This window comes from Staurois parvus, unplaced genomic scaffold (assembly GCF_062004578.1).
Source record: "Staurois parvus isolate SC_StPar_1 unplaced genomic scaffold, SC_StPar_1.0 ptg000155l, whole genome shotgun sequence".
NCBI classification, from domain to species: Eukaryota; Metazoa; Chordata; class Amphibia; order Anura; family Ranidae; genus Staurois; species Staurois parvus.
In genome coordinates this window covers 11,953,673-11,977,569 of record NW_028317951.1, presented here as the reverse complement: position 1 = coordinate 11,977,569, position 23,897 = coordinate 11,953,673, and the positions used below count along the sequence as shown (strand labels likewise).

Below are 23,897 nucleotides of genomic sequence, written 5' to 3'. Positions count from 1 at the left end.
ATAGCGAACGAACTCCGTTCACCGCGGACACCTCGCCGACAGTTGCCGGGAACGTCCTGACGTCATCCAATAGGCTCCGCCTATTGGATGACGTCAGGACGTTCCCGGCAACTGTCGGCGAGGTGTCCGCGGTGAACGGAGTTCGTTCGCTATATGCTTCTTATATTTCTACCGCTTGTTATACCAGTGTCAGGTGGACACTTGCTTTGTGAGTAATATGAATTTTTAAATAAACATACATAGTTTTTACGTACTGCACCATCATGCCTTTCCTTTATTTCGGAGTGATACTACCATTTATTTGGAGGATGATCGCTGTATAAAAAGTCCTGGCCCTATCGTAGAGTGGTTGCAGAGCATTGCTCCTGGTGTCTGGATTTCTAATTACAGAAGGGTGCTTCCTTGGATTTTCTCATCGCTCCCAGAGCAAATACGCTTGTGCTGATTTATAATTTGATCAGCATTTAGCTCTGGTGAGTTTATTCCATTCATCTGGTGGTGGATTGAGCACGGTGGATTTATTTGGTTTAAGAAGAAATAATTTGGGATGTTGGACTTTTGTATATGAATAATTTATGAAGAGATTCACTGGGGTTTTTCTTTTTTACAATATATACTTATAGCTTTTGCACATTTCTTCACGATATATGATATAAGCGCATTCTGATTTTTTTGTTGTTTTTTACATTATAACTAAAGGCAAAACTTCTTTTTTTTGGACAAAGTGGAGATGGATTAGAACACCTATTAGGTTTTCACTGCTGTCTGTGTCCCCATTAGGGAGATCCATCCTATTTGTCCTGTTTACCATCATCATTGAAAAGAAAATCCCAGATTTTGTGTTGTCCCCAGAAAATTAATAGAGGGGAAATCTTCCAATGGGGACACTGGTTCTGGTGATCCTTAATTTGCAAGGATTTCCTCTGACTTCCCATTTTGGATATGGGACAGGAAGTGAAGGTAAATCTCCCCAATGGAACACAGATGCCAAAAAAACTGACAGGGGTTATAACCATCCCTAAGGCTAGGTTCACACCTATGAAGCTTGCGTTTGATCTGTTTCTGCAGTGCTTTTTGCAGTGCGTTTTGCATTTTTACACATGCGTTTTTGCCATGTTTTTGATGCATTTTGATTTTTTTTTCCAGCTTGTTGCTGGGCAGATTAAAATGCAAAACGCATCAAAAACGTGCCAAAAATGCACTACATGCTTTTCTGCAGTCTATAGAACCAAAAACGCAACGTTTTGCATTTAAAAAAAGTCCCTGACCCTTTCCAAAAAATACACCAAGTGAAAACATGGAGATGTAAACCTGTCCCATAGGAAATCATGTTAAATGGACTGCTGTGCATTTTGCAAAACAGAAAACACATAGGTTTAAAATCTACCATGGTTTTACTTTAAAGCTGTATGAAACCCAAAACAAAAAATGTAATACATTGCAGCTTACCAATCATTAGATGTCATGGCTGCATTCATTTTCTTTATTTAGTCTTTTTTCCCTCAGTTTTCACCTGGTGATCTGGCCAGTAAAACACCTCTTATATTTGAGTGCCCCCACTCTGGATGAAAGAGCACAGGGGGTACCTCTGGACATCAGCATTGTCAGTTTGGTGGGGGGGGGGGAGGAATGTCAGGAATGTACTAGCAGATTTAGATAAGCTAACAAATTAAAACCAAATTCCAGCTAATACTTTATAAGTAATTACATCAACAGTTGTTTTTCCTTTTGAAATAAAGGGTTTACATAAATAAATAAAAGCTGATCATTGTAATCACCCCTGACAGTAGTAAATGGTTTCTCTCTTCACTGTAACAAATACATCTGAAAGTGAGCTTGTTCACTTTGAAAAACAACAGACTTACTGGCTGGATCACCAGATGAAAATAATGGAAATGAAGCCTAAAAAAGAAAACTAATGCAGCCATAACATCAGAGAATTGGTAAGCTTGCAGGCAGTTTGTAATTTAGTCTAGATAGGTGCTGCCCTAGACAGGAGGGTCAGGGTTATCAGAGTTTTTCCCTTGACTGGCTTTTGGGGTCCGGGGGTCCTGTGCTAATATATAGGGACAGTGGTCCAGAACCTGGAGAGATTCCTCGCTGCTGTCACCATTGGGGTCCTATGTCACCACTGTTGCCGGGGTCTGTGCCCAAAGTCACCTGCCTTCAGCCATGTAGAGGGACTGCTAGAACCTGCAGTCCACCCTGAAGATGCAAGCTGTTGGATCCTGCAAGAATGCACACTGCCACACATGGACTTTAACCACTTGCCTACAGGGCACTTTTACCCCCTTCCTGCCCTGGTCAATTTTCAGCTTTCAGAGCTCTCATAGTTTGAATGATAATTGCGCGATCATGCAACACTGTACCCAAACAACATTTTTATCATTTTTTTTTTAGAGAGATAAAGCTTTCTTTTGGTGGTATTTAATCACCACTGGAGTTTTTTTTTTGATAAACAAACTAAAAAAGACTGAAATTTTTGATAAAAAAAGTTTTTCTTAGTTTCTGTTATAAAATCGTGTAAATAAGTAATTTTTCTCCTTCACTGATGTACGCTAATGAGGCTGCAGTGATGGGCACTGATAGGCATTGACAGGCATCACTTATGGGCATTGACAGGCATCACTGATGGGCACTGAAAGACAGTACTCATATATGACACTGATAGGCGGCACTGATAGGCAACACTGATAGGCGACACTGACTGGCACTGATAGGCAGCACTGACTGGCACTGATAGGCGGCACTGAAAGGCAGCTCTGATGTACACTGGGAGGCACTGATAGGCACTGATATGTGGCATTGATGGGAACGTAGTAGTGGCATTGATGGGCACTGACAGGTGGCACTGATGGGGAAACACTGATCATCAGGGCACTGACGATCAGTGTAGATGTCCCCTCTGAGGAATGCCGATTACTTGCTCTCCTCTCCTCACAAGCTGTCAGCGGGAGGAGAGGACCGCCGATAGCTGGCATTTTCTGTTTACATGTGATCAGCTGTGATTGGACACAGCTGATCACATGACAGAGTCGACGTCATCTGCTCTTTACAGTGATTGGTGATCCGTTGTGTCCCATGGACACAGTGCACCATTGATCGCCGTGTGCCCCCGAGGGCGCGCACATACAGTTAGAGTGGGAGGACATCATATGATGTCCTCCCAGATCTAGAGAATTGCCGCCCGTCCGTCATTTCCTTATATGGTGGGTGGGAAGCTGGTAAAACAGCAGATCAGCACCGCAGAGGTCCCAATTCTGTGCAGAGGTATGGAAAATGAAGAGGTAAGTGAGTGCATTCATGGAGCCCACGCTAGGTGTATTTTGGGGTTCCATTCCGCTACTGTAGTGGAGATACGCTGGACAGGTGAATGCGTGTCCCTCCTAAATGTAATGAGTGAAGGAGTGGTGTATATTAACATCAAGAGTTTGCTAAAGTTTAATAGTCTGTTCAAGCAAAAGGTACTCTATGTGCAGGGGAGTGACCCATATTAGGTGCCTAGCATAGCCCAGAAGAACCCACCCCAGGGTACACCTCCTCTGTGACACACACTTTGTGCTCAGTAAGGACAGGAACATGGAGGAAGTGCCACCCACCTGCCCTACCAGCTGAAATATAACAAATGTTTGCTTTTGGGTTTAAGACTGCTTTAAGGTAAGAGTATTCTATAGCAAAAGGTGATGTAGTCATTTTGCATGTTTTCAAAGGTCATTGTCAACCTAGTCATTTTAGTAAACTGTTGTATTCAGGGCATGGTATAACAGATAGTGGTTCTAAAGGGCAGCACAGTGGCTAAATTGTTAGCACTTCCGCCTGGCAGTACTAGGGTTGTTGGTTTGAATCCCAGCCACGGCACCACCTGCCTGGAGTTGGCATGTTCTCCCTGTGCCTGCGTAGGTTTCCTCCAGGTACTCCGGTTTCCTCCCACACTCCAAAGACATGTTGGTAGGTTAATTGGATCCTGTCTAAATTGGCCCTAATATGTGTATGTATGAATGTGAGTTAGGGACCTTAGATTGTACGCCCCTTGAGGGTTAGGGACTGATGTGAATGTATAATATATATATGTGTAAAGCGCTGCGTAAATTGACATCGCTATATAATTACCTGAAATAAATAAAGTTTGGTAGTTTCATGGTTTTAAAGAATTATTAGAGCTTTAGGAGTGTTTCATCACCGTAACTTAAAATGCATTCTGATTTAAGTTAATTATTCAATTTTTGCACAGATGTAGAAAGGAGATGGTGATCTTTGCAGCCAGCTGATCTTGCTTTTGAAGGCACCAAAGGAGGTTTAGAACAGTGTAATTATACAAGTTCCACACTTTCAGTGGGTAGCATAATTTTAATTAGATCGTGAAGACAGACGGACATTTTTAACCAGTTAAAGTCTTATGTAGATCTTGTTATCCTATTTCTATGAATTAATTCATTTTTAATCATGTGCATATTTTTTTTTACCTTTAATTGATGTTAACACCTTTTGCTCACCAAACCTCCACATTCAGGACCACCTGTATCTAAACCATTACTCAATTCAGTTGTGACAAACTGTCAATAGCCTGAACCACTAGTTCTTAATTGCTATGTGTACACTAGAGAGTAGTTCTGATGGTCTCTGAGGGTAAAATAATAGGCAAATATTACTGTATACATATAACAAAAGGATGTTTATTAATTAAAGTGGTTGTAATCTTCTGAAATGAAAAATGAACAAAGTATATCCTTCTATAGTGTACTTTCACTCCTTGTATGGTGTACTTGCCTCAATCCAAAGGACCCAGAATGAGTTATGTCTCCTTTCTCATTGCACTGCCATCTTCTGAGTCACTTCTGGCAGTCTGTGCTGACACCAGACAATTCTGGGAGATGCCCCACCCCCACTTTCCAGCACACAGCAGGTGATGGACAGTCTCAGCTTTGCATTTTACCTTATGAGATTATACAGAGGGGGGTGGGGTGTTCCTTTCCTCCACTCAGGTCTCAGATTACACTCAGCTCTTCACTCTGTGCTGTGATATCAGATCCATGTCCCCTGCCTTCTGGAGTTGAGGAATGCTGTGTAAATTATGTAATTTGAATGGTTGTGGAGGAGCGATTGCTGTAAATAAACAGGTACAACTTATGTTGGAGGATTTCTGTATCACCTGAGGCTAGTCACTTCACCAGGTATATGTAAGGGTTTCTTATTACTTTAAGTCTGCATTCACAACTGAGCAGAGTTATTTTCACGTATACTTTTTTGTGCAACTATACGTGTATTCAAACTTCTGTCATTTTTGTTTAACCACTGGGAAGCAGTAGGGAAGGATTCCAGTTCTTATAAATGGAAAAACACGTAACAAAAGATGTGAAAAGGCTGAATTCCCATTTAAGTCTATGGGGCCAAAAATGCCCAATTCTGCCTCAAAAATAGCTTATGTAGCTTTTGAAGCATCAGGCAACAAACTGCAGGCTCCTAAGAGCTCACATTTGAACATGTGAGCTACTATTGAAATACAAGGGTTTTGGAAGTTCAGTGTTTTGGAGCTTTGAGCAACAAAACGGACAGATGTGAATGGGGCCTTAAAAGCAGAACATTTTGCTGCTAAAACATTTGCACATATAGTATATAGCAGTTGCTGGTAAGGTCAAGGGATACAACACTGGCTTGAAAGAGGTACGAGCTTCAATAAATTTGAGAATCTCTAAGCCTAGAGAACTGAATACAAAAGCTAATCTGTTAATACTGCATTTTTCAGGGATGCAGGTAGCTGCAATGAGCATGGCCAATCACAGATTTGTAGCTGAACGTCCTTTCCTGTTTTTTATTCGGCACAACGCATCAGGTGAGTTGATCTTAAAAAACACTACATCTCTTTATTTCTTTATAATTCTTTTTATTTCTTTATAATTCCAAGTTTTAATCTGGTTAGTCTATATACTATAAAACATTAACTGCATAAAACATGGCAAAGGCTGTTGCTTAACTCCATTTGCTATGCGCTGTTGTGACATCTGATCTAGTTAATGGCTCAGCAGATGACAACAGCAAATAAAATGATTTACTTTAAGGTTGACAGTGCATAGTATTCATTTGTCACTCAAAATCACACATCAGATTTTATTATTGGCCAAGACACAGTTCACTGTGCATGAATAACAAAAATGCATGTGTTTTGTCTCTATGCCATTTGAGTGAAATATCTAGTGTGTTTACTTAGATTAAATGAGGTATATCAGTAAAGTCTTGCATTCCAAGCTCATTTTAAACACAGATTTAAAGGGCACTTTAGTCTTAGAGTAGGTTCACACCACAATTTCTGTGTTCTGGATGCAATTCTGCATGTACGTGTTTGATGCATTCCAGTTTATTTCTTTGTTTCTTTTTTTTTATGCGTTCCGGTGAATTTTTGATGCATTTTGCCACGTTCCAGATGCATTCATACAGAAAAAACACAACATGTTCTACTTGTTTGTCTGCACTGGAATGCGCAGCACTGGTGTGAACTATGGCCATTGGAAGATAGGGAGAACATTGTTCTTGCATTTTTGATCCAGAAAAAACACAAACAAAGCTGCATCTAGTATGACCTAGCCCAGGGGTGGGCAAACTTTTTGACTTGAGGGCCGCAATGGGTTCATATATTGGACCCGGGGGCCGGACCAAGAGTAGATATAGTAATTCATCCCCCGTAGTAATTCATCCCCCATATAGTAATTCATCCCCCATAGTAATTCATCCCCCATATAGTAATTCATCCCCCATAGTAATTCATCCCCCATATAGTAATTCATCCCCCATAGTAATTCATCCCCCATAGTAATTCATCCCCCATATAGTAATTCATCCCCCATAGTAATTCATCCCCCATAGTAATTCATCCCCCATAGTAATTCATCCCCCATATAGTAATTCATCCCCCATAGTAATTCATCCCCCATAGTAATTCATCCCTCATATAGTAATTCATCCCCCATATAGTAATTCATCCCCCCTATAGTAATTAATCCCCCATATAGTAATTCATCCCCCATAAAGTAATTCATCCCCCATAGTAATTCATCCCCCCTATAGTAATTCATCCCCCATAGTAATTCATCCCCCATATAGTAATTCATCCCCCATAGTAATTCATCCCCCATAGTAATTCATCCCCCATATAGTAATTCATCCCCCATAGTAATTCATCCCCCATATAGTAATTCATCCCCCATATAGTAATTCATCCCCCATAGTAATTCATCCCCCATAGTAATTCATCCCCCATATAGTAATTCATCCCCCATAGTAATTCATTCCCCATATAGTAATTCATCCCCCCTATAGTAATTCATCCCCCCTATAGTAATTCATTCCCCATATTGTGTCAATTCACTTACCTTTGCTCCGCGCGTTCCTCTCGCCGTGTTCCCGCGCCGTTCCGGTCTTCAGGGCGGACTGTGAGAGGAGCCTAGCTCCCCTCACGTTCGTCACGCTGCCCCGCCTACACACATCCTGACAGCCAATGTTTGCCACGCTCCGCGGGCCGGATTAAAAGGTCCGCCGGGCCGTATACGGCCCGCGGGCCGTAGTTTGCCCATTGCTGACCTAGCCCATAAAATAAAGTTAAAGCTCAGCTCTGGACTTGGATCCACCCTTCTTCTTTGACCCTCACTAGGCATGTGCATTTCCTTTTGATTCGTTCATCAGATGAAAATTTCATTTTTAGAGATTCAGATGTATACGAATCTCCAAACAAATGTAAACGAATCTGAAAAAAAAAGTTATAATGAAATTAACGAATGCATTCATTTCATTTGGATGACCTTACATCATGCGATAATAGCCCATGGGGACATGAATTACATTTTCAAATTTGTTAGATAATTCAGAATCGGATAACGAATGGATTCGAAATTCATTCCATTTTTTATTTCAGATGCACCTGATGCCAGTTGATATTGTCCAATCAGCTCACACCATTTCTCGAAATCCTTTTGATTAGAATCCTTCCTATTTGATAATATATTGAATGTATAGCAATCTTACAGAAAAACTGCAAAATTGTTCGAACCCACCCGAACCAACGTATCTAAGAAACGAATACCGAAGATACAAAACAAATTCCAAAAACAAACAATATGACCAAACAAAATTCTTCAATGAATGAGTGCATCCAAAACAAAACAAAAATTTAAAGCATGTACATCTTTACCCCTCATCCCCCTTGAAGGACCCCTGCACCCATTAAAAAAAAGAAAATCGATATACATACATTTTTTCAGGGGTGTGGTCCGGTGATGTCGAGGGTTCTTTTTACCCTTTTTTTTTTCATCTGGTAGTAGGTGGATCCTAAATGCACAGAGAGCACTACCACATATTGACATGGCGTCGTTCTCTACAGCATTCTCCTGTGAACCCAGGGCTAGGAGCATAGAACCTTGCACCTTAGGCTCACAAAAAAGAGTGTTAAATAAAACAGTTATCATTCGACCCAGAAGAGGAGTGGTAACACGTCACTGGATTGGTTAGTGTGAGAGAGATAGCATTGCTGATTAGGGGAGTATGGTATCTGAAGGGGATTTTTGTTGTTGTTTAAAATAGCCAATTGGGCATGAAAATTTGTATTCTTTGTCCAAGATGGATTGGGACTTTGAGTGGAAGCAGCATGCCACTGAAGATGCCTAAAGGTGCCTTATTATGCTCTTAGTCCTCTCCCCAGAAGTCCTGAAATTCAGGATAGTAAATCATGTAAATATTGACTTCTGCTAGGAAGTCAGTGCTTCTCTCTGCCTTTCTTGTCTCCCATATCACACTCTCCTACCACTGTAATGCTTAAAGTGGTTCCAAAGGCAGGATTTGTTTTACCCTGATGCATTCTATGCATTAACCACTTGCCCTCCAGAAGATTTACCCCCCTTCCTGACCAGGCCATTTTTTTGCGATACGGCTCTGCGTTACTTTAACTAATAATTGAGCGGTCATGCAACGCTGCACCCAAATTAAATTTATGTCTTTTTTTCCTACAAATGGAGCTTTCTTTTGGTGGTATTTGATCACCTGTATATTGATTGGTTTATGTGAAAGTTATCGTGTCTACAAATGGCAGTATATATACTGAAATGTTATTTTTTTTTTATAATAGTGATGGCAGTGATTAGCAACTTGTAGCGGGACTGCAGCAGGCATTCTGACACTGGGTGGGAACTGACTAACTGCCACTGACATCCCCAGTGAAACTAATACAGTGGTCAGTGCTAATAAAAAGCACTCACACTGTACTGATGACACTGGACAGGAAGGGGTTAACATCTGGGGCGATCAAAGGGTAACAGTGTGCTGTGTTGTATTTTACTTGGGAGACATGCTGTTTTGTATCTCTCTGCTGTGCATAGAGATACAAAGCAGCATGTCCATGCTGACAAGAGAGAGATATGAGTTGTTTACACACAGATCTCTCCCTTCTCAGCCCTGCCGACGATCACTAAGTCCCAGCCGGGACCATGGACGCCCTCCCAGAACTAGCCAACTGCACTGTAGCCGTCTTTCGGCTATAGCACGGTCGGGAACAGGTTAACCAGTGCTCTCCTGGACACTGATAGAAGTCACAAGACTGCTCTAACTGCTGATGGAAAAAGGTATTTAGCAGTTTATATTTACTAAAATAATTGCATTTCCATGTTCTATGTACTGTGGGAAACCAGATATAGTGAATACAGGGTCATGGGTTTAATAACAATTTAAGCCCAGTCACTGCTGCTCTCTCTCCTTGTGCAGGGTGACTATTCTTGTATCCTCCTCCAGTGATGATGTCACTTCTACTTTTACAATGTCATAACTAGGTTTGCAAAGGCATTTGGTGCACACAAAGTGGATTTATATCTTTTGTAGCTATATAGAAGTAGACATATGGAAATTAAATTAAAGGCCAATTACCTTTTTCAAGATTGTGTTATATACTATATTGCCAAAAGTATTGGGATACCTCTCCAAATCATTGGATTCAGGTGTTCCAACCTCCTCCATGGCCATAGGTTTATAAAATCAAGCACCTAGGCATGCAGGCTGCTTCTACAAACATTTGTGAAAGAATAGGTAGCTCTCAGGAGCTCAGTGAATTCAAGTGTACCATGGTAGGTTGCCACATGTGCAAAAAGTCCATCCGTGAACTTTCCTTGCTACTAAATATTCCACGGTCAGCTGTTAGTGGTATTATAACAAATTGGATGCAACTGTGAACAACAGGAACTCATAGAATGCATCCAAGCCGTACATCACCAAGTGTAATGCAAACCGTCAGATGCAGTGGTGTAAAGCATGCTGCCACTATACTCTAGAGCAGTGGAGACGTGTTCTCTGGATTGACGAATCACGCTTCTCTGTCTGGCAATCTGATGGATGTGTCTGGGTTTGGTGGTTGCCAAGAGAATAGTACTTACCTGCCTGCATTGTGCCAAGTGTAAAGTTTAGTGGAGGAAGGATTATTGTGTGGGGTTGTTTTTCAGAGGTTGTGCTTGGCCCCTTAGTTCCAGTGAAGGGATTTCTTAAGGCATCAGCATACCAAAACATTTTGGACAATTTCATGTTCCCACCTTTGTGGGAACAGGTTGGGGATGGCCCCTTCCTGTTCCAACATGACTGCACACCAGTGCACAAAGAAAGGTCCATAAAGACATGGATGAGCAAGTTTGGAATGGAGCAACTTGACTGGCCTGCACAGAGTCCTGACCTCAACCTGATTGAACACCTTTAGGATGAATTAGAGCGGAGACTGTGAGCCAGGCCTTCTCATCCGACATCAGTGCCTGACCTCACAAATGTGCTTCTGGAAGAATGGTTAAACATTCCCATAGACAAACTCCTACCCCTTGTGGACAGCCTTCCCAGAAGAGTTGAAGCTGTTATAGCTGCACAGTCTGGACCAACTCAATATTGAACCCTCTGGACTAAGACTGTGATGCCATTAAAGTTCACGTGCGTGTAAAGGCAGGCATCCCAAAACGTTTGGCAATATAGCGTATATGCATGTTGGATCTTTTTTTTGTACGGTATGTTTTTTAGTTTATGTTATATTCCATTGATTTTTATATTTTAAAATAAACATTAGTGTTATAGTTGCTTCTGTGCACAATTATAGGCAGTAATGGATTGCCTATTACAGCAGCATACTCATGAATTCCTCAATTGAGAAAAATTTATGATGTATGACAATGTCACCTGCAACTTTCATTGCCAAAATAGACCACAGAAGCTGATTTATTGTCTGTAAAAGGTAATGGCCATCATAACTGAGAGTGATATCTCATGCTTTCTGCTGCATTCAAGCTGGAAAGTGTGACGGGAGGAGGATCAAGTTAATGTATTATTTCATGGAACAGCCAGTGCTGTATGACCTCTTAAATATGTGAAATTAATTTAAGATCTATATCTTCCTTACAAATGCTGAAGGAATTACATGGAAATGAAAATAACACGTTTTCAGTGTTTTTGAAAAATGAACCCCCAACTCTAATGAACCCCTGATTACGATGGGAGACACAACAATTAATTATAGTAATCTCAACAAACATATTTCAATGGAATGATTATCTATAATTCGAAACAAACACAGTTTTTTTATTGATTGCCATTGTTTCATGATCATCCTGTCAAATATCATTGCTTTTTAATGTATGGTTTTCTCCTCTAGGATCAATTCTGTTTATGGGAAAGGTGACGAATCCAGATCTGAGTGATGTAAGAGGTCGAGATGTGGAATCGTTATAAATAGAATAAACGGTCATGTTTTTGGAGCAGTTCTCAGCATCCAGCCAATCACAATATGTCAGCTATTTTCTTGTCGTTTACATTTGACATATCTTATAGTCGTGGCCTTGAATGGTGAAGGGGTTGTAGTGTGACATATTAATAATAAAAAAATAAAAATAAATACATGTGCAGATACCTCGAGAATTGAAAGGTTAATAAGACATCGCTCCTTCCTTGAATATGTTGTGTGTCTTGTTACTCTGCAATGTTCTTATTACAATCCATGGTCAATACATATTAGATGTGCACATGTAGTAAAAAGCTATTATTGGTAACTTTTCTCCATTAATAAATGCATGATCAAGTATCATTCACAGATTTTCCAGTCTATAATAATAACTGATGTTTGGGAGCATTACTTTACTTCATCCCCTCTGTGTGTTTTGGTGTGTTATAGCGCAGGTGTATTTTCACTTACTGTATATGCATATAGGGATGCTATTGAAAATGAGTAGCAGTACACTACAATGCACATACAGTATACTTGTCTGTTAACATATGGTAATGTGTATATGTGACTGGGCCCTGGATATACATGTACTGAAAGTTGAACAGTCCTGCTGGAAAACCAGCATTCAATCAGTGCTTGCAGCCAATGGCTGCAGTGCTGATCAGTGTATTCTGGTGGAGAAAGGGCGGGGGGGAGTTCTCCCTTTCAGAATACAATAACTCAGCAGGAGAGATCCCTGCACTAACATCGCTTGTGTGGATGCAGGGATCTGTGAGTTTTTCTTCATTTAACCTGCTGGTTGTATTAAAAAAAACCTCAATGTGTATACCCTACTTTATTTCACCTTTTCAGAAAAAAATGTAAACCTTAAAAGAATTTAGTTCACCTCTTCAGAAAAAAAAGAAAACATAAACTAACATCCTCCCCACCCCCTTGGTCCCCACTATAATTACCTCTATGGGTGATGAGCTCTCAGCGCCCATGCAGCCAGAATAGTGGTCTGGGGACATCCCGTATGAGCAAGCAAATGTACTAACAGATCTGCAGGAAACCTACATGACACCAGTGGTCTGTTGATGGCTGGTGCAATGATTTCTAGGTTCTTGCAACAACAAATAATAAATGCACATTTTTTTACCTGCAAAAAATTGTGCGTTATTATTTTTTATCAAAAGGTGAACATTACAATAAAAATTGAAACAAGATTTAAATCTCAGAGAAAGGTGCCATAAAACATTTCCTGAAGTATTTAGCTGGAAAAGTGTGATGGGAAGTGCAATATCAACTGGAGAACAACTGTTGGTGCGTTGTTTTTTTTTTTTTTTTTTTTACCCTTTAACCTAGGAGTGGCCAACTTTGTGAATATAGGGGGCCTAAAAAGTGGCCCCAACAAGTACAAAGAACCACAAAATTGCTTAGTATTTTAAAATTTGCATTGCATTAACAGGAGGTAAAATGCACATATTACTGTAGGTTATGCCAACGCATAGTACTGGGCAATGAACTCACACTGCAGCACATCACAGTGCACTTGCAGTGTGTTGCAATGTAAAAGTCGTGTCAGATTTTTTTAGTGTCCAGTCTTGGTCTTTTTAGTTATCCAGCCTTAGGTCCCATTAAAATGTCCTAAGCAGGGCTTTTTTTGTCAGAGAAAAGGTACAGGAATGACCCCTCCTCCTCCTCCTTCCTGCAGAGAAGTGCACTGCTTCATAGGGTAGGTGTGGCCAATTGCACAGTGGGAGGGTCTTAAAATAAATCCATGCGTGCATAATACACAAGCACAGGGTTCAGGACTCCATAATGCACAGAATGCTGTGTTCAGGACTGCATAATACACAGAGTGCTGGGTTCAGGACTCCATAATGCACAGAATGCTGTGTTCAGGACTGCATAATACACAGAGTGCTGGGTTCAGGACTGCATAATACACAGAGTGCTGGGTTCAGGACTGCGTAATACACAGAGTGCTGGGTTCAGGACTGCATAATACACAGAGTGCAGGATTCAGGACTGCATAATACACAGAGTGCTGGGTTCAGGACTGCGTAATACACAGAGTGCTGGGTTCAGGACTGCGTAATACACAGAGTGCTGGGTTCAGGACTGCATAATACACAGAGTGCAGGATTCAGGACTGCATAATACACAGAGTGCTGGGTTCAGGACTGCGTAATACACAGAGTGCTGGGTTCAGGACTGCCTAATACACAGAGTGCAGGATTCAGGCCTCCATAATGCACAGAGTGCTGGGTTCAGGACTGTGTAATACACAAGCACAGGGTTCAGGACTCCATAATGCACAGAATGCTGGGTTCAGGACTGCGTAATACACAGAGTGCTGGGTTCAGGACTGCGTAATACACAGAGTGCAGGATTCAGGACTCCATAATGCACAGAGTGCAGGGTTCAGAACTGCATAATACACAGAGTGCTGGGTTCAGGACTGTGTAATACAGAGTGCAGGGTTCAGGACTCCATAATGCACAGAGTGCAGGATTCAGGCCTCCATAATGCACAGAGTGCTGGGTTCAGGACTGCCTAATACACAGAGTGCAGGATTCAGGCCTCCATAATGCACAGAGTGCTGGGTTCAGGACTGCATAATACACAGAGTGCAGGATTCAGGCCTCCATAATGCACAGAGTGCTGGGTTCAGGACTGTGTAATACACAAGCACAGGGTTCAGGACTCCATAATGCACAGAATGCTGGGTTCAGGACTGCATAATACACAGAGTGCTGGGTTCAGGACTGCGTAATACACAGAGTGCTGGGTTCAGGACTGCGTAATACACAGAGTGCAGGATTCAGGACTCCATAATGCACAGAGTGCAGGGTTCAGGACTGCATAATACACAGAGTGCTGGGTTCAGAACTGCGTAATACACAGAGTGCAGGATTCAGGACTGCGTAATACAGAGTGCAGGGTTCAGGACTCCATAATACACAGAGTGCAGGGTTCAGGACTGCGTAATACACAGAGTGCTGGGTTCAGGACTGCGTAATACACAGAGTGCTGGGTTCAGGACTGCGTAATACACAGAGTGCTGGGTTCAGGACTGCCTAATACACAGAGTGCTGGGTTCAGGACTGCCTAATACACAGAGTGCAGGATTCAGGACTCCATAATGCACAGAGTGCAGGGTTCAGGACTGCATAATACACAGAGTGCTGGGTTCAGAACTGCGTAATACACAGAGTGCTGGGTTCAGAACTGCGTAATACACAGAGTGCAGGATTCAGGACTGCATAATACACAGAGTGCTGGGTTCAGGACTGCGTAATACACAGAGTGCTGGGTTCAGGACTGCCTAATACACAGAGTGCAGGATTCAGGCCTCCATAATGCACAGAGTGCAGGGTTCAGGACTGCATAATACACAGAGTGCTGGGTTCAGGACTGCCTAATACACAGAGTGCTGGGTTCAGGACTGCCTAATACACAGAGTGCTGGGTTCAGGACTGCGTAATACACAGAGTGCTGGGTTCAGGACTGCCTAATACACAGAGTGCAGCATTCAGGCCTCCATAATGCACAGAGTGCAGGGTTCAGGACTGCGTAATACACAGAGTGCTGGGTTCAGGACTGCCTAATACACAGAGTGCAGGATTCAGGCCTCCATAATGCACAGAGTGCAGGGTTCAGGACTCCATAATGCACAGAATGCTGGGTTCAGGACTGCCTAATACACAGAGTGCAGGGTTCAGGACTCCATAATACACAGAATGCTGGGTTCAGGACTGCGTAATACAGAGTGCAGGATTCAGGACTGCGTAATACAGAGTGCAGGATTCAGGCCTCCATAATGCACAGAGTGCAGGGTTCAGGACTGCATAATACACAGAGTGCTGGGTTCAGGACTGCGTAATACACAGAGTGCTGGGTTCAGGACTGCCTAATACACAGAGTGCTGGGTTCAGGACTGCCTAATACACAGAGTGCTGGGTTCAGGACTGCGTAATACACAGAGTGCTGGGTTCAGGACTGCGTAATACACAGAGTGCTGGGTTCAGGACTGCCTAATACACAGAGTGCAGGATTCAGGCCTCCATAATGCACAGAGTGCAGGGTTCAGGACTGCATAATACACAGAGTGCTGGGTTCAGGACTGCCTAATACACAGAGTGCTGGGTTCAGGACTGCCTAATACACAGAGTGCTGGGTTCAGGACTGCCTAATACACAGAGTGCTGGGTTCAGGACTGCCTAATACACAGAGTGCTGGGTTCAGGACTGCCTAATACACAGAGTGCAGGATTCAGGCCTCCATAATGCACAGAGTGCAGGGTTCAGGACTGCGTAATACACAGAGTGCTGGGTTCAGGACTGCCTAATACACAGAGTGCAGGATTCAGGCCTCCATAATGCACAGAGTGCAGGGTTCAGGACTGCATAATACACAGAGTGCTGGGTTCAGAACTGCGTAATACACAGAGTGCTGGGTTCAGGACTGTGTAATACACAAGCACAGGGTTCAGGACTCCATAATGCACAGAATGCTGGGTTCAGGACTGCGTAATACACAGAGTGCTGGGTTCAGGACTGCGTAATACACAGAGTGCTGGGTTCAGGACTGCGTAATACACAGAGTGCTGGGTTCAGGACTGCCTAATACACAGAGTGCAGGGTTCAGGACTGCATAATACACAGAGTGCTGGGTTCAGAACTGCGTAATACACGGAGTGCAGGATTCAGGACTGCGTAATACAGAGTGCAGGGTTCAGGACTCCATAATGCATAGAGTGCAGGGTTCAGGACTGCATAATACACAGAGTGCTGGGTTCAGGACTGCCTAATACACAGAGTGCAGGATTCAGGACTCCATAATGCCCAGAGTGCAGGGTTCAGGACTGCATAATACACAGAGTGCTGGGTTCAGAAATGCGTAAGACACAGAGTGCAGGATTCAGGACTGCGTAATACAGAGTGCAGGGTTCAGGACATCTTGCAAATCATCTTGTGTTCATCTTGCAAATTTCTCCAGATATTAAGGTAGCGTTTGCGCTGATTGGTTTAATTTTTATGGTACAGTGGGAGCATCCACATGCAGCTGACACCAAGACTTTCCACTGCTATCATTCATAAGATTTACTGATGATGTGTTCAGGATAGTCCTCAATGATGGTTAATTGCAAGTGCGCTATGTTTTTATGGAATAAAGTGGCCCAGCCTTTTAACTGGTGCCTGCCTGCACTCCTGTTTTTGTATCAGCATTGATTGTCCATGTCATATGTCAATGTCATGTCACACAAACCCCTTCATAAGGGATGGAGGAAAAGTTCAAAATAATACACATAAAAATGATGGTAAAGAAGAATTTATGCTAAAAATACACATATATAAAACAAAAATAAACAAATAATGACATGTCCATTGAGAGATAAAAACACAGTCTCAAAAGTGGAGTGCAATACAGCTTGACTATATAAAAATAAGAATAAAACGAAGCCACATTTCACACTACAAAACACAGATTAAACTGTATACACAGGTGATGGTCATTCAAAGATGCCCTTGGCTTCCTTGAGATGCACGAACAATCACAAAGATCACACTGTAACATGATGTAACCAAACATACCTCATCTGGTGTGGATGTCTCAACTGGCTGGATGCAATCTGGACAAAAGGATACAAATGTTTCCATTGCTAGAAATGCAGTTGGTTGCAGTAAGACACACACAGACCCATATAAAATTGCTATTATAAAAAAAATGGGGTTGACGTAACAGTAACCTTGTTGAATTAAACAAATACACCGATAAGCCATAACATTATGACCACCCTTCATAATCCATTGAGTATGGACTTCATTAGACCTTTGAATGTATACTGTGGTATCTGGCACAAGCCTTCAGGAGCAGATCCTTTAAAGGATAAGTTCACCTTTTGTAACATGTTACAGATGCGCCTGACCCCACACCCCCCAATCCTCCGTTTTGACAGCAAGTGGGGGTTCTTTTCCCCCGCTAGCTGTCGCAATCTAAAAAAAAATGTGGCTGTGTGGGACTCCACCTGCCCAGGTGTGTTATTCATTTACAGTGTTCTGTGAAAACTACAAGTACTGACAGCCTTTGCAGCTGTTGGCTTGTAGATCTCAATGAACTACCAAGACTCTGTTGAGCTCTCTAGGTAGTTCACCGTCTTTTCCTGTCAGAGTATAACTGGCTGCTGGTATCAGAGATATAGGCAGAGAGCTACACAGGCAGTATGCAAGATCGTGGCATTAAACCCACAATCTACTGATCGCTGCTGCAATACTTTACATGCTCCTAACAAAAAAATAAATAATATCAATGCATATTTTTTACCTGCAAAAAATGTGCATTTATTATTATTTTTTTGTAAAGGTGAACTTATACTTTGTAAATCATGCAAGTTGCAAGGTGAGTCCATAGGTAGGACTTATGTTTCCAGCACACCCCACAGATGTTCAATTGGACTGAGATCTGGAGATTACAGGCCAACTGGGCTCTGGTAATGATTTGTCTACATTTTGATAACCTGTGAAGATTTTATATGTATTACAGGAACTTATATAGCACCATCAATTTAGGTAGCGCTTTACATATATACAGTCAGATCCATAAATATTGGGACATGGACACAAATCTAACATTTTTGGCTCTATACACCACCACAATGGATTTGAAATGAAACGAACAAGATGTGCTTTACCTGCAGACTGTCAGCTTTAATTTGAGGGTATTTACATCCAAATCAGGTGAACGGTGTAGGAATTACAACAGTTTGCATATGTGCCTCCCACTTGTTAAGGGACCAAAAGTAATGGGACAATTGGCTTCTCAGCTGTTCCATGGCCAGGTGTGTGCTATTCCCTCATTATCCCAATTACAATAAGCAAATAAAAGGTCCAGAGTTCTATTTGCATTTGGAATCTGTTGCTGTCAACTCTCAAGATGAGATCCAAAGAGCTGTCACTATCAGTGAAGCCATCATTAGGCTGAAAAAACAAAACAAACCCATCAGAGAGATAGCAAAAACATTAGGCGTGGCCAAAACAACTGTTTGGAACATTCTTAAAAAGAAGGAATGCACCGGTGAGCTCAGCAACACCAAAAGACCCGGAAGACCACGGAAAACAGCTGTGGGGGATGAGCGAAGAATTCTTTCCCTGGTGAAGAAAACACCCTTCACAACAGTTGGCCAGATCAAGAACACTCTCCAGGAGGTAGGTGTATGTGTGTCAAAGTCACCAATCAAGAGAAGACTTCACCAGAGTGAATACAGAGAGTTCACCACAAGATGGAAACCATTGGTGAGCCTCAAAAACAGGAAGGCCAGATTAGAGTTTGCCAAACGACATCTAAAAAAGCCTTCACAGTTCTGGAACAACATCCTATGGACAGATGAGACCAAGATCAACTTGTACCAGAGTGATGGGAAGAGAAGAGTATGGAGAAGGAAAGGAACTGCTCATGATCCTAAGCATACCACCTCATCAGTGAAGCATGGTGGTGGTAGTGTCATGGCATGGGCATGTATGGCTGCCAATGGAACTTCTTCTCTTGTATTTATTGATGATGTGACTACTGACAAAAGCAGCAGGATGAATTCTGAAGTGTTTCGGGAATATTATCTGCTCATATTCAGCCAAATGCTTCACAACTCATTGGACACTTCACAGTGCAGATGGACAATGACCCAAAGCAGACTGCAAAAGCAACCAAAGAGTTTTTGAAGGGAAAGAAGTGGAATGTTCTGCAATGGCCAAGTCCATCACCTGACCTGAATCCGATTGAGCATGCATTTCACTTGCTGAAGACAAAACTGAAGGGAAAATGCCCCAAGAACAAGCAGGAACTGAAGACAGTTGCAGTAGAGGCCTGGCAGAGCATCACCAGGGATGAAACCCAGCGTCTGGAGATGTCTATGCGTTCCACACTTCAGGCTGTAATTGGCTGCAAAGGATTTGCAACCAAGTATTAAAAAGTGAAAGTTTGATTTATGATTATTATTCTGTCCCATTACTTTTGGTCCCTTAACAAGTGGGAGGCACATATGCAAACTGTTGTAATTCCTACACCGTTCATCTGATTTAGATGTAAATACCCTCAAATTAAAGCTGACAGTCTGCAGTTAAAGCACATCTTGTTCGTTTAATTTCAGATCCATTGTGGTGGTGTATAGAGCCAAAAATGTTAGAATTGTGTCCATGTCGCAATATTTATGGACCTGACTGTATATTGTACAGTTACATCAGTCCCTAACCCTCAAGGGGCGTACAATCTAAAGTCCCTAACATTCATACATACACATACTAGGGCCAATTTAGACAGGATCCAATTAACCTACTAGGATGTCTTTGGAGTGTGGGAGGAAACCGGAGTACACGGAGGAAACCTACGCAGGCACCTGTGTCCACACATTTTTAAGCAGGGAACACCATGGCACATACAATGGTTGGACAAAAATATGGAAACACCAGCTAAAAGAACTAAATCGTTACCGAATGCGGTGTTGGACCACCCTTTGGCATCAAAGACGGCCTGAATTCAATTCTCCTGGGAATTCACAAATATAAGTCTTGGATGGTGGATAATGGAATCTGATACCACTCTTTATGAAAAAAATCATTCCAGTTCTCGCAGAGATGTCAGAGGCAGAAAACGAGCCTGAACCTTGTTCTGCAAAATTACCCATAGTGGCTCTATGATATTATGGTCTGGCAACTGTGGAACCCAGGTAAGGTGCAAGACTTTGTCTGCATGCTTGCCAAACCATAATTTGACAACACCAACTGTGTGAATCTGAGCATTATCATCCTGGTAAATGGCGCTATCTTCGGGAAACAATGTCTGCACCATGGCCAAAATTTGTTCCTAGCCACTGGCAGTGACTCTACCTTTCAAGGTGATGGTGGGGCCTGCAGAACACCAAGATATGGCTGCCCAAACCATGCTCTACCATTGGCACAAGACAGTCCTGGTCGTAAGCTTGGGAGGGTGTTTGCCACACATAAACACGTCCAGTAGTTGGGAATGGTGTGTGAAGCTTGATTCATCAGACCGTACTACAGTCTTCCATTGATTGATAGTCCATGATTTATGGATGTTGCACTATCTTCTCTTCTGAGCATTAACATTGGTGACTAGTGGTTTGACAATTGCAGATCACCTATGGATGTTTTGCTTATGGAGCTCTCTCCGTACATTTTTTGTGGATATGGGCTTTGGAAGACTGAGATTGAGCTCTGCAGTGACTTTTGCAGCAGTTGTTTTCTTATTCCGAGTCACAGTCCTGCACAATGTCCTTTTGTCTCTTTCGGTCACCTGACCATGCAGCCTGCGCTTTTGCTTATCAGGTGACATTTTCCTGCAAACTATATATGCCATCATAAGCAAAAAAGGAAGAGAAGATTGGAGTGTACTCGGGTGTCAGATCACTCCCCAAAAAATATTACACTAGTGCCACGTCCTAGTTATACCAGACAAAAAGTGGGGAATAAAAAGGAAGGGGGAAAGAAGTGCAAATGAACTTTAGAGGCATAGCAACTCTATACACATTTTAGTAAAATCTACTTTATTTTGACAATAAGTCATGAAAACACATCTTTAAATGAAAAAAGATCATTAGACAATGTCCCACAACCCACCATATTGAAAGGAACAGAACTAGTGATAAAGCATACAGTAACCACCAGAAGGTCCTATGGGAGGGTGGGAGACATTGAGCCGCTGGAAGAATGGCCCAACATGTTTCGCAACAACAATCGCTTCTTCAGGGGCTTAGTAGTAAAATCTAGAAAGGAAATAAATATGATGAATATACCAAATTACATCATGTAAACACAGAAAAGTTAATACAACAATATAAGACTTACATATAATGTTAACATGCACCATGCAGCAATAAACCCTCCAATCATAAAGGGCAGGCCTCCTCTATGTTCCCACAAGGCGAGGGGCCATCCAGAGGGCAAAATATGGGGGCGCAGAAAAGACCAACAATGCAGAGCCCCAAAGGTCAGCCAATATATGCCATCATAACCTTGTACCTCATGACATGGCAAATAAATTGCCTTTACACATTTAAGAACTGTCAAGCCAGCAGAGCAGTCAGACATCTGGGAGCCAGCGTTGGGAGCAGAGCCTTTTTTTTTCTTTTCTCGAGTGGCGGTGGTGGGCATGGTGATTGGCGTTGGATCTACTTTGGGGGACATTCTTTTATTTTTCTTCTTTTAATAAAGGACTTGTCAAAGACTGTCTCCTGTCTTTTTTCACCTTTTCTTTTTTTGTAAATGGGTAGCGGTACCATGTACCCCATACTCATTCACAATGGGGGGAGGGATCTGGGGAGCCCCTTGCTAAAGGGGGCTTCCAGATTCTGATAAGCCCCCCATCCGCAGACCCACAAAGCCCAGGGTTGTGGGGAAGAGGCCCATGTCCCCATAAACATGGGGACAAGGTGCTTTGGGGGGGAGCACCCCTGCCCCAAAGCACCCCCCCCATGTTGAGGGCATGTGGCCTGGTATGGTTCAGGAGGGGAGGCACTCGCTTGCCCCCCACCTTTCCTGACCTGCCAGGCTGCCTGCTCGGATAAGGCTCTGGTATGTATTTTGGAGGGGACCCCACGCCATTTTTTAACACGACTCAAAGGGCTAGGTATGGATGGAGGGGGGGACCCCACATAATTTTTTGTACTATTTTGTAATTGCCTTTTTTTTTTTTACATGCAGCTGTCAGTGGGGAACCCCGCTGACAGCTAATTACTCATGAGTCGTTTGGGACTCGGTGGCCCATTTTTCTTTATTGGCTAATAAAAAATGTCAACACTCAAAAAACAGCTAAAAAAGCTGTATAAAGATGTGCAAAAATGCAGAAAAATCATAGTAAAATATGCGCAAAAAAATTGCACTAAAAACCACTATGCTCAGATGTGAATGGAGCCTTATGGTGTGAAATTCGTATAAAAATTAAAAAAACATTTTTTCGAAAAGAAAATTCTTTCGGAATTCGACCCGGGTGTGGCCAGCTTAAGACCCTGCATAATTAATATGTGTTTGGTATTAAAGGGATGAGGTGGCAGCCCTACAGCACACGTATTGAATGACAAAAGTGAGGCTTCCTACCTGTTAGCATTGAATGACAAAAGTGAAGCTTCCTATCTGTTAGCTAGGTGTCTCATCACACAGCAGAAGCAAAAAGAAGGTTACATCATTTCCGCTTTCAATGCAAAACAGGCCACTTTCACAAATGCAAGTCACGTGCAGGGGCGGACTGACAACTCATGGGGCCCCCAGGCAATAGGGGATCATGGGGCCCCTGTGTCCTTGCCCAAACTCAAAAAAGCCTATGAAAAAGGTACAAGGGGCATCTCATGGGGACCCCTACTGACCGCAGGCCCTCGGGCAGTGCCCGAGTTTCCAAATGGTCAGTCCGCCCCTGGTCACGTGGTGTTTCTGTATTTTTATCCAATCTCTGTATATGCTGTGAACAGGACACATACAGACAACGGTTCTCTGTGCCCTTACATTGAGCCTCATTGATCCATGGTGGTCTGTGAAGAAGCCTTTAGCAGGGGTAGGTATTGGTAACCTCTGCAAGACATGCTGGGATTTGTAGTTTCAGCACACCTGAGCTTGCGCAGCATCCCCGGATGTTTTATACTCAGAGGTAAACAACTGCAATCTACAGAGACTTCTGTAAACACTCCAGGCAGCCATAGCACGCCTCCAGTGCTAGCCATGCATTCCCTCCCGTTCTTTCCGTACTCCGCACACACCTGCTGTGGAGCCGTTTCTGCAGGGGGCGGGGATCTCTGACGTCAACCAAGCAGGTGAATCACAGCCAACCAGGAAATTCGTGGTACCATGCTGTCTGTATTTGCCAATCAAAAAGCAGTCGAGGGGCGGGACCTCGGTGGCTCCTGTTGCTGAAGGGGTGGTTGCCTAGCAACAAGAAACACAAGTTTCTCCGGGATGTAAACCGTTTGTCCTTCCTGTGATCTAAAGCGCTTTGTTCGGTTTAATAGGGATTCCCCGAGAGAGCCGGTGAGTGTGCTCCTGGTCAGGGAGAGATGGAGGGTGGGGGGTATGCTGTGTATATGGGGAAGTTTGGCACTATATGGAGGGGCGGTTGGCTCTCCACATTCAGGACTGTGTGAAGGACAATGGGGGAGGGGGATGTGTTCTATCTCCATGGACCTGTTAGCTGG

At 42.8% G+C, this 23,897-nt stretch overlaps 2 protein-coding genes and 1 long non-coding RNA gene across 3 annotated transcripts in view; 2 read left to right on the top strand and 1 right to left on the bottom strand.

Moving 5' to 3' along the window:
• The window catches only part of SERPINI2 (serpin family I member 2), a 42,566-nt gene extending 30,484 nt beyond the window's left edge, over positions 1-12,082 (top strand). Inside the window, exons 7-8 of the mRNA XM_089675674.1 lie at positions 5,744-5,830; positions 11,654-12,082. Coding sequence (XP_089531800.1) covers positions 5,744-5,830; positions 11,654-11,730 — 164 coding nt within the window. The 3' untranslated portion in view covers positions 11,731-12,082. The remainder of the gene's footprint in view (positions 1-5,743; positions 5,831-11,653) is intronic.
• Positions 12,083-21,242: 9,160 nt separating this feature from the next.
• Positions 21,243-23,705, bottom strand: LOC149463279 (uncharacterized). The gene is made up of 2 exons (XR_016312458.1): positions 23,215-23,705; positions 21,243-21,482 (listed from the first exon to the last, which is right to left on the bottom strand). It is a non-coding gene; the product is annotated as an uncharacterized LOC149463279 (long non-coding RNA).
• ZBBX (zinc finger B-box domain containing) overlaps positions 23,470-23,897 on the top strand; it is a 317,177-nt gene continuing 316,749 nt past the window's right edge. The window contains exon 1 of the mRNA XM_089675461.1: positions 23,470-23,733. The gene's annotated coding sequence lies outside the window, so the exon portion shown is untranslated. The remainder of the gene's footprint in view (positions 23,734-23,897) is intronic.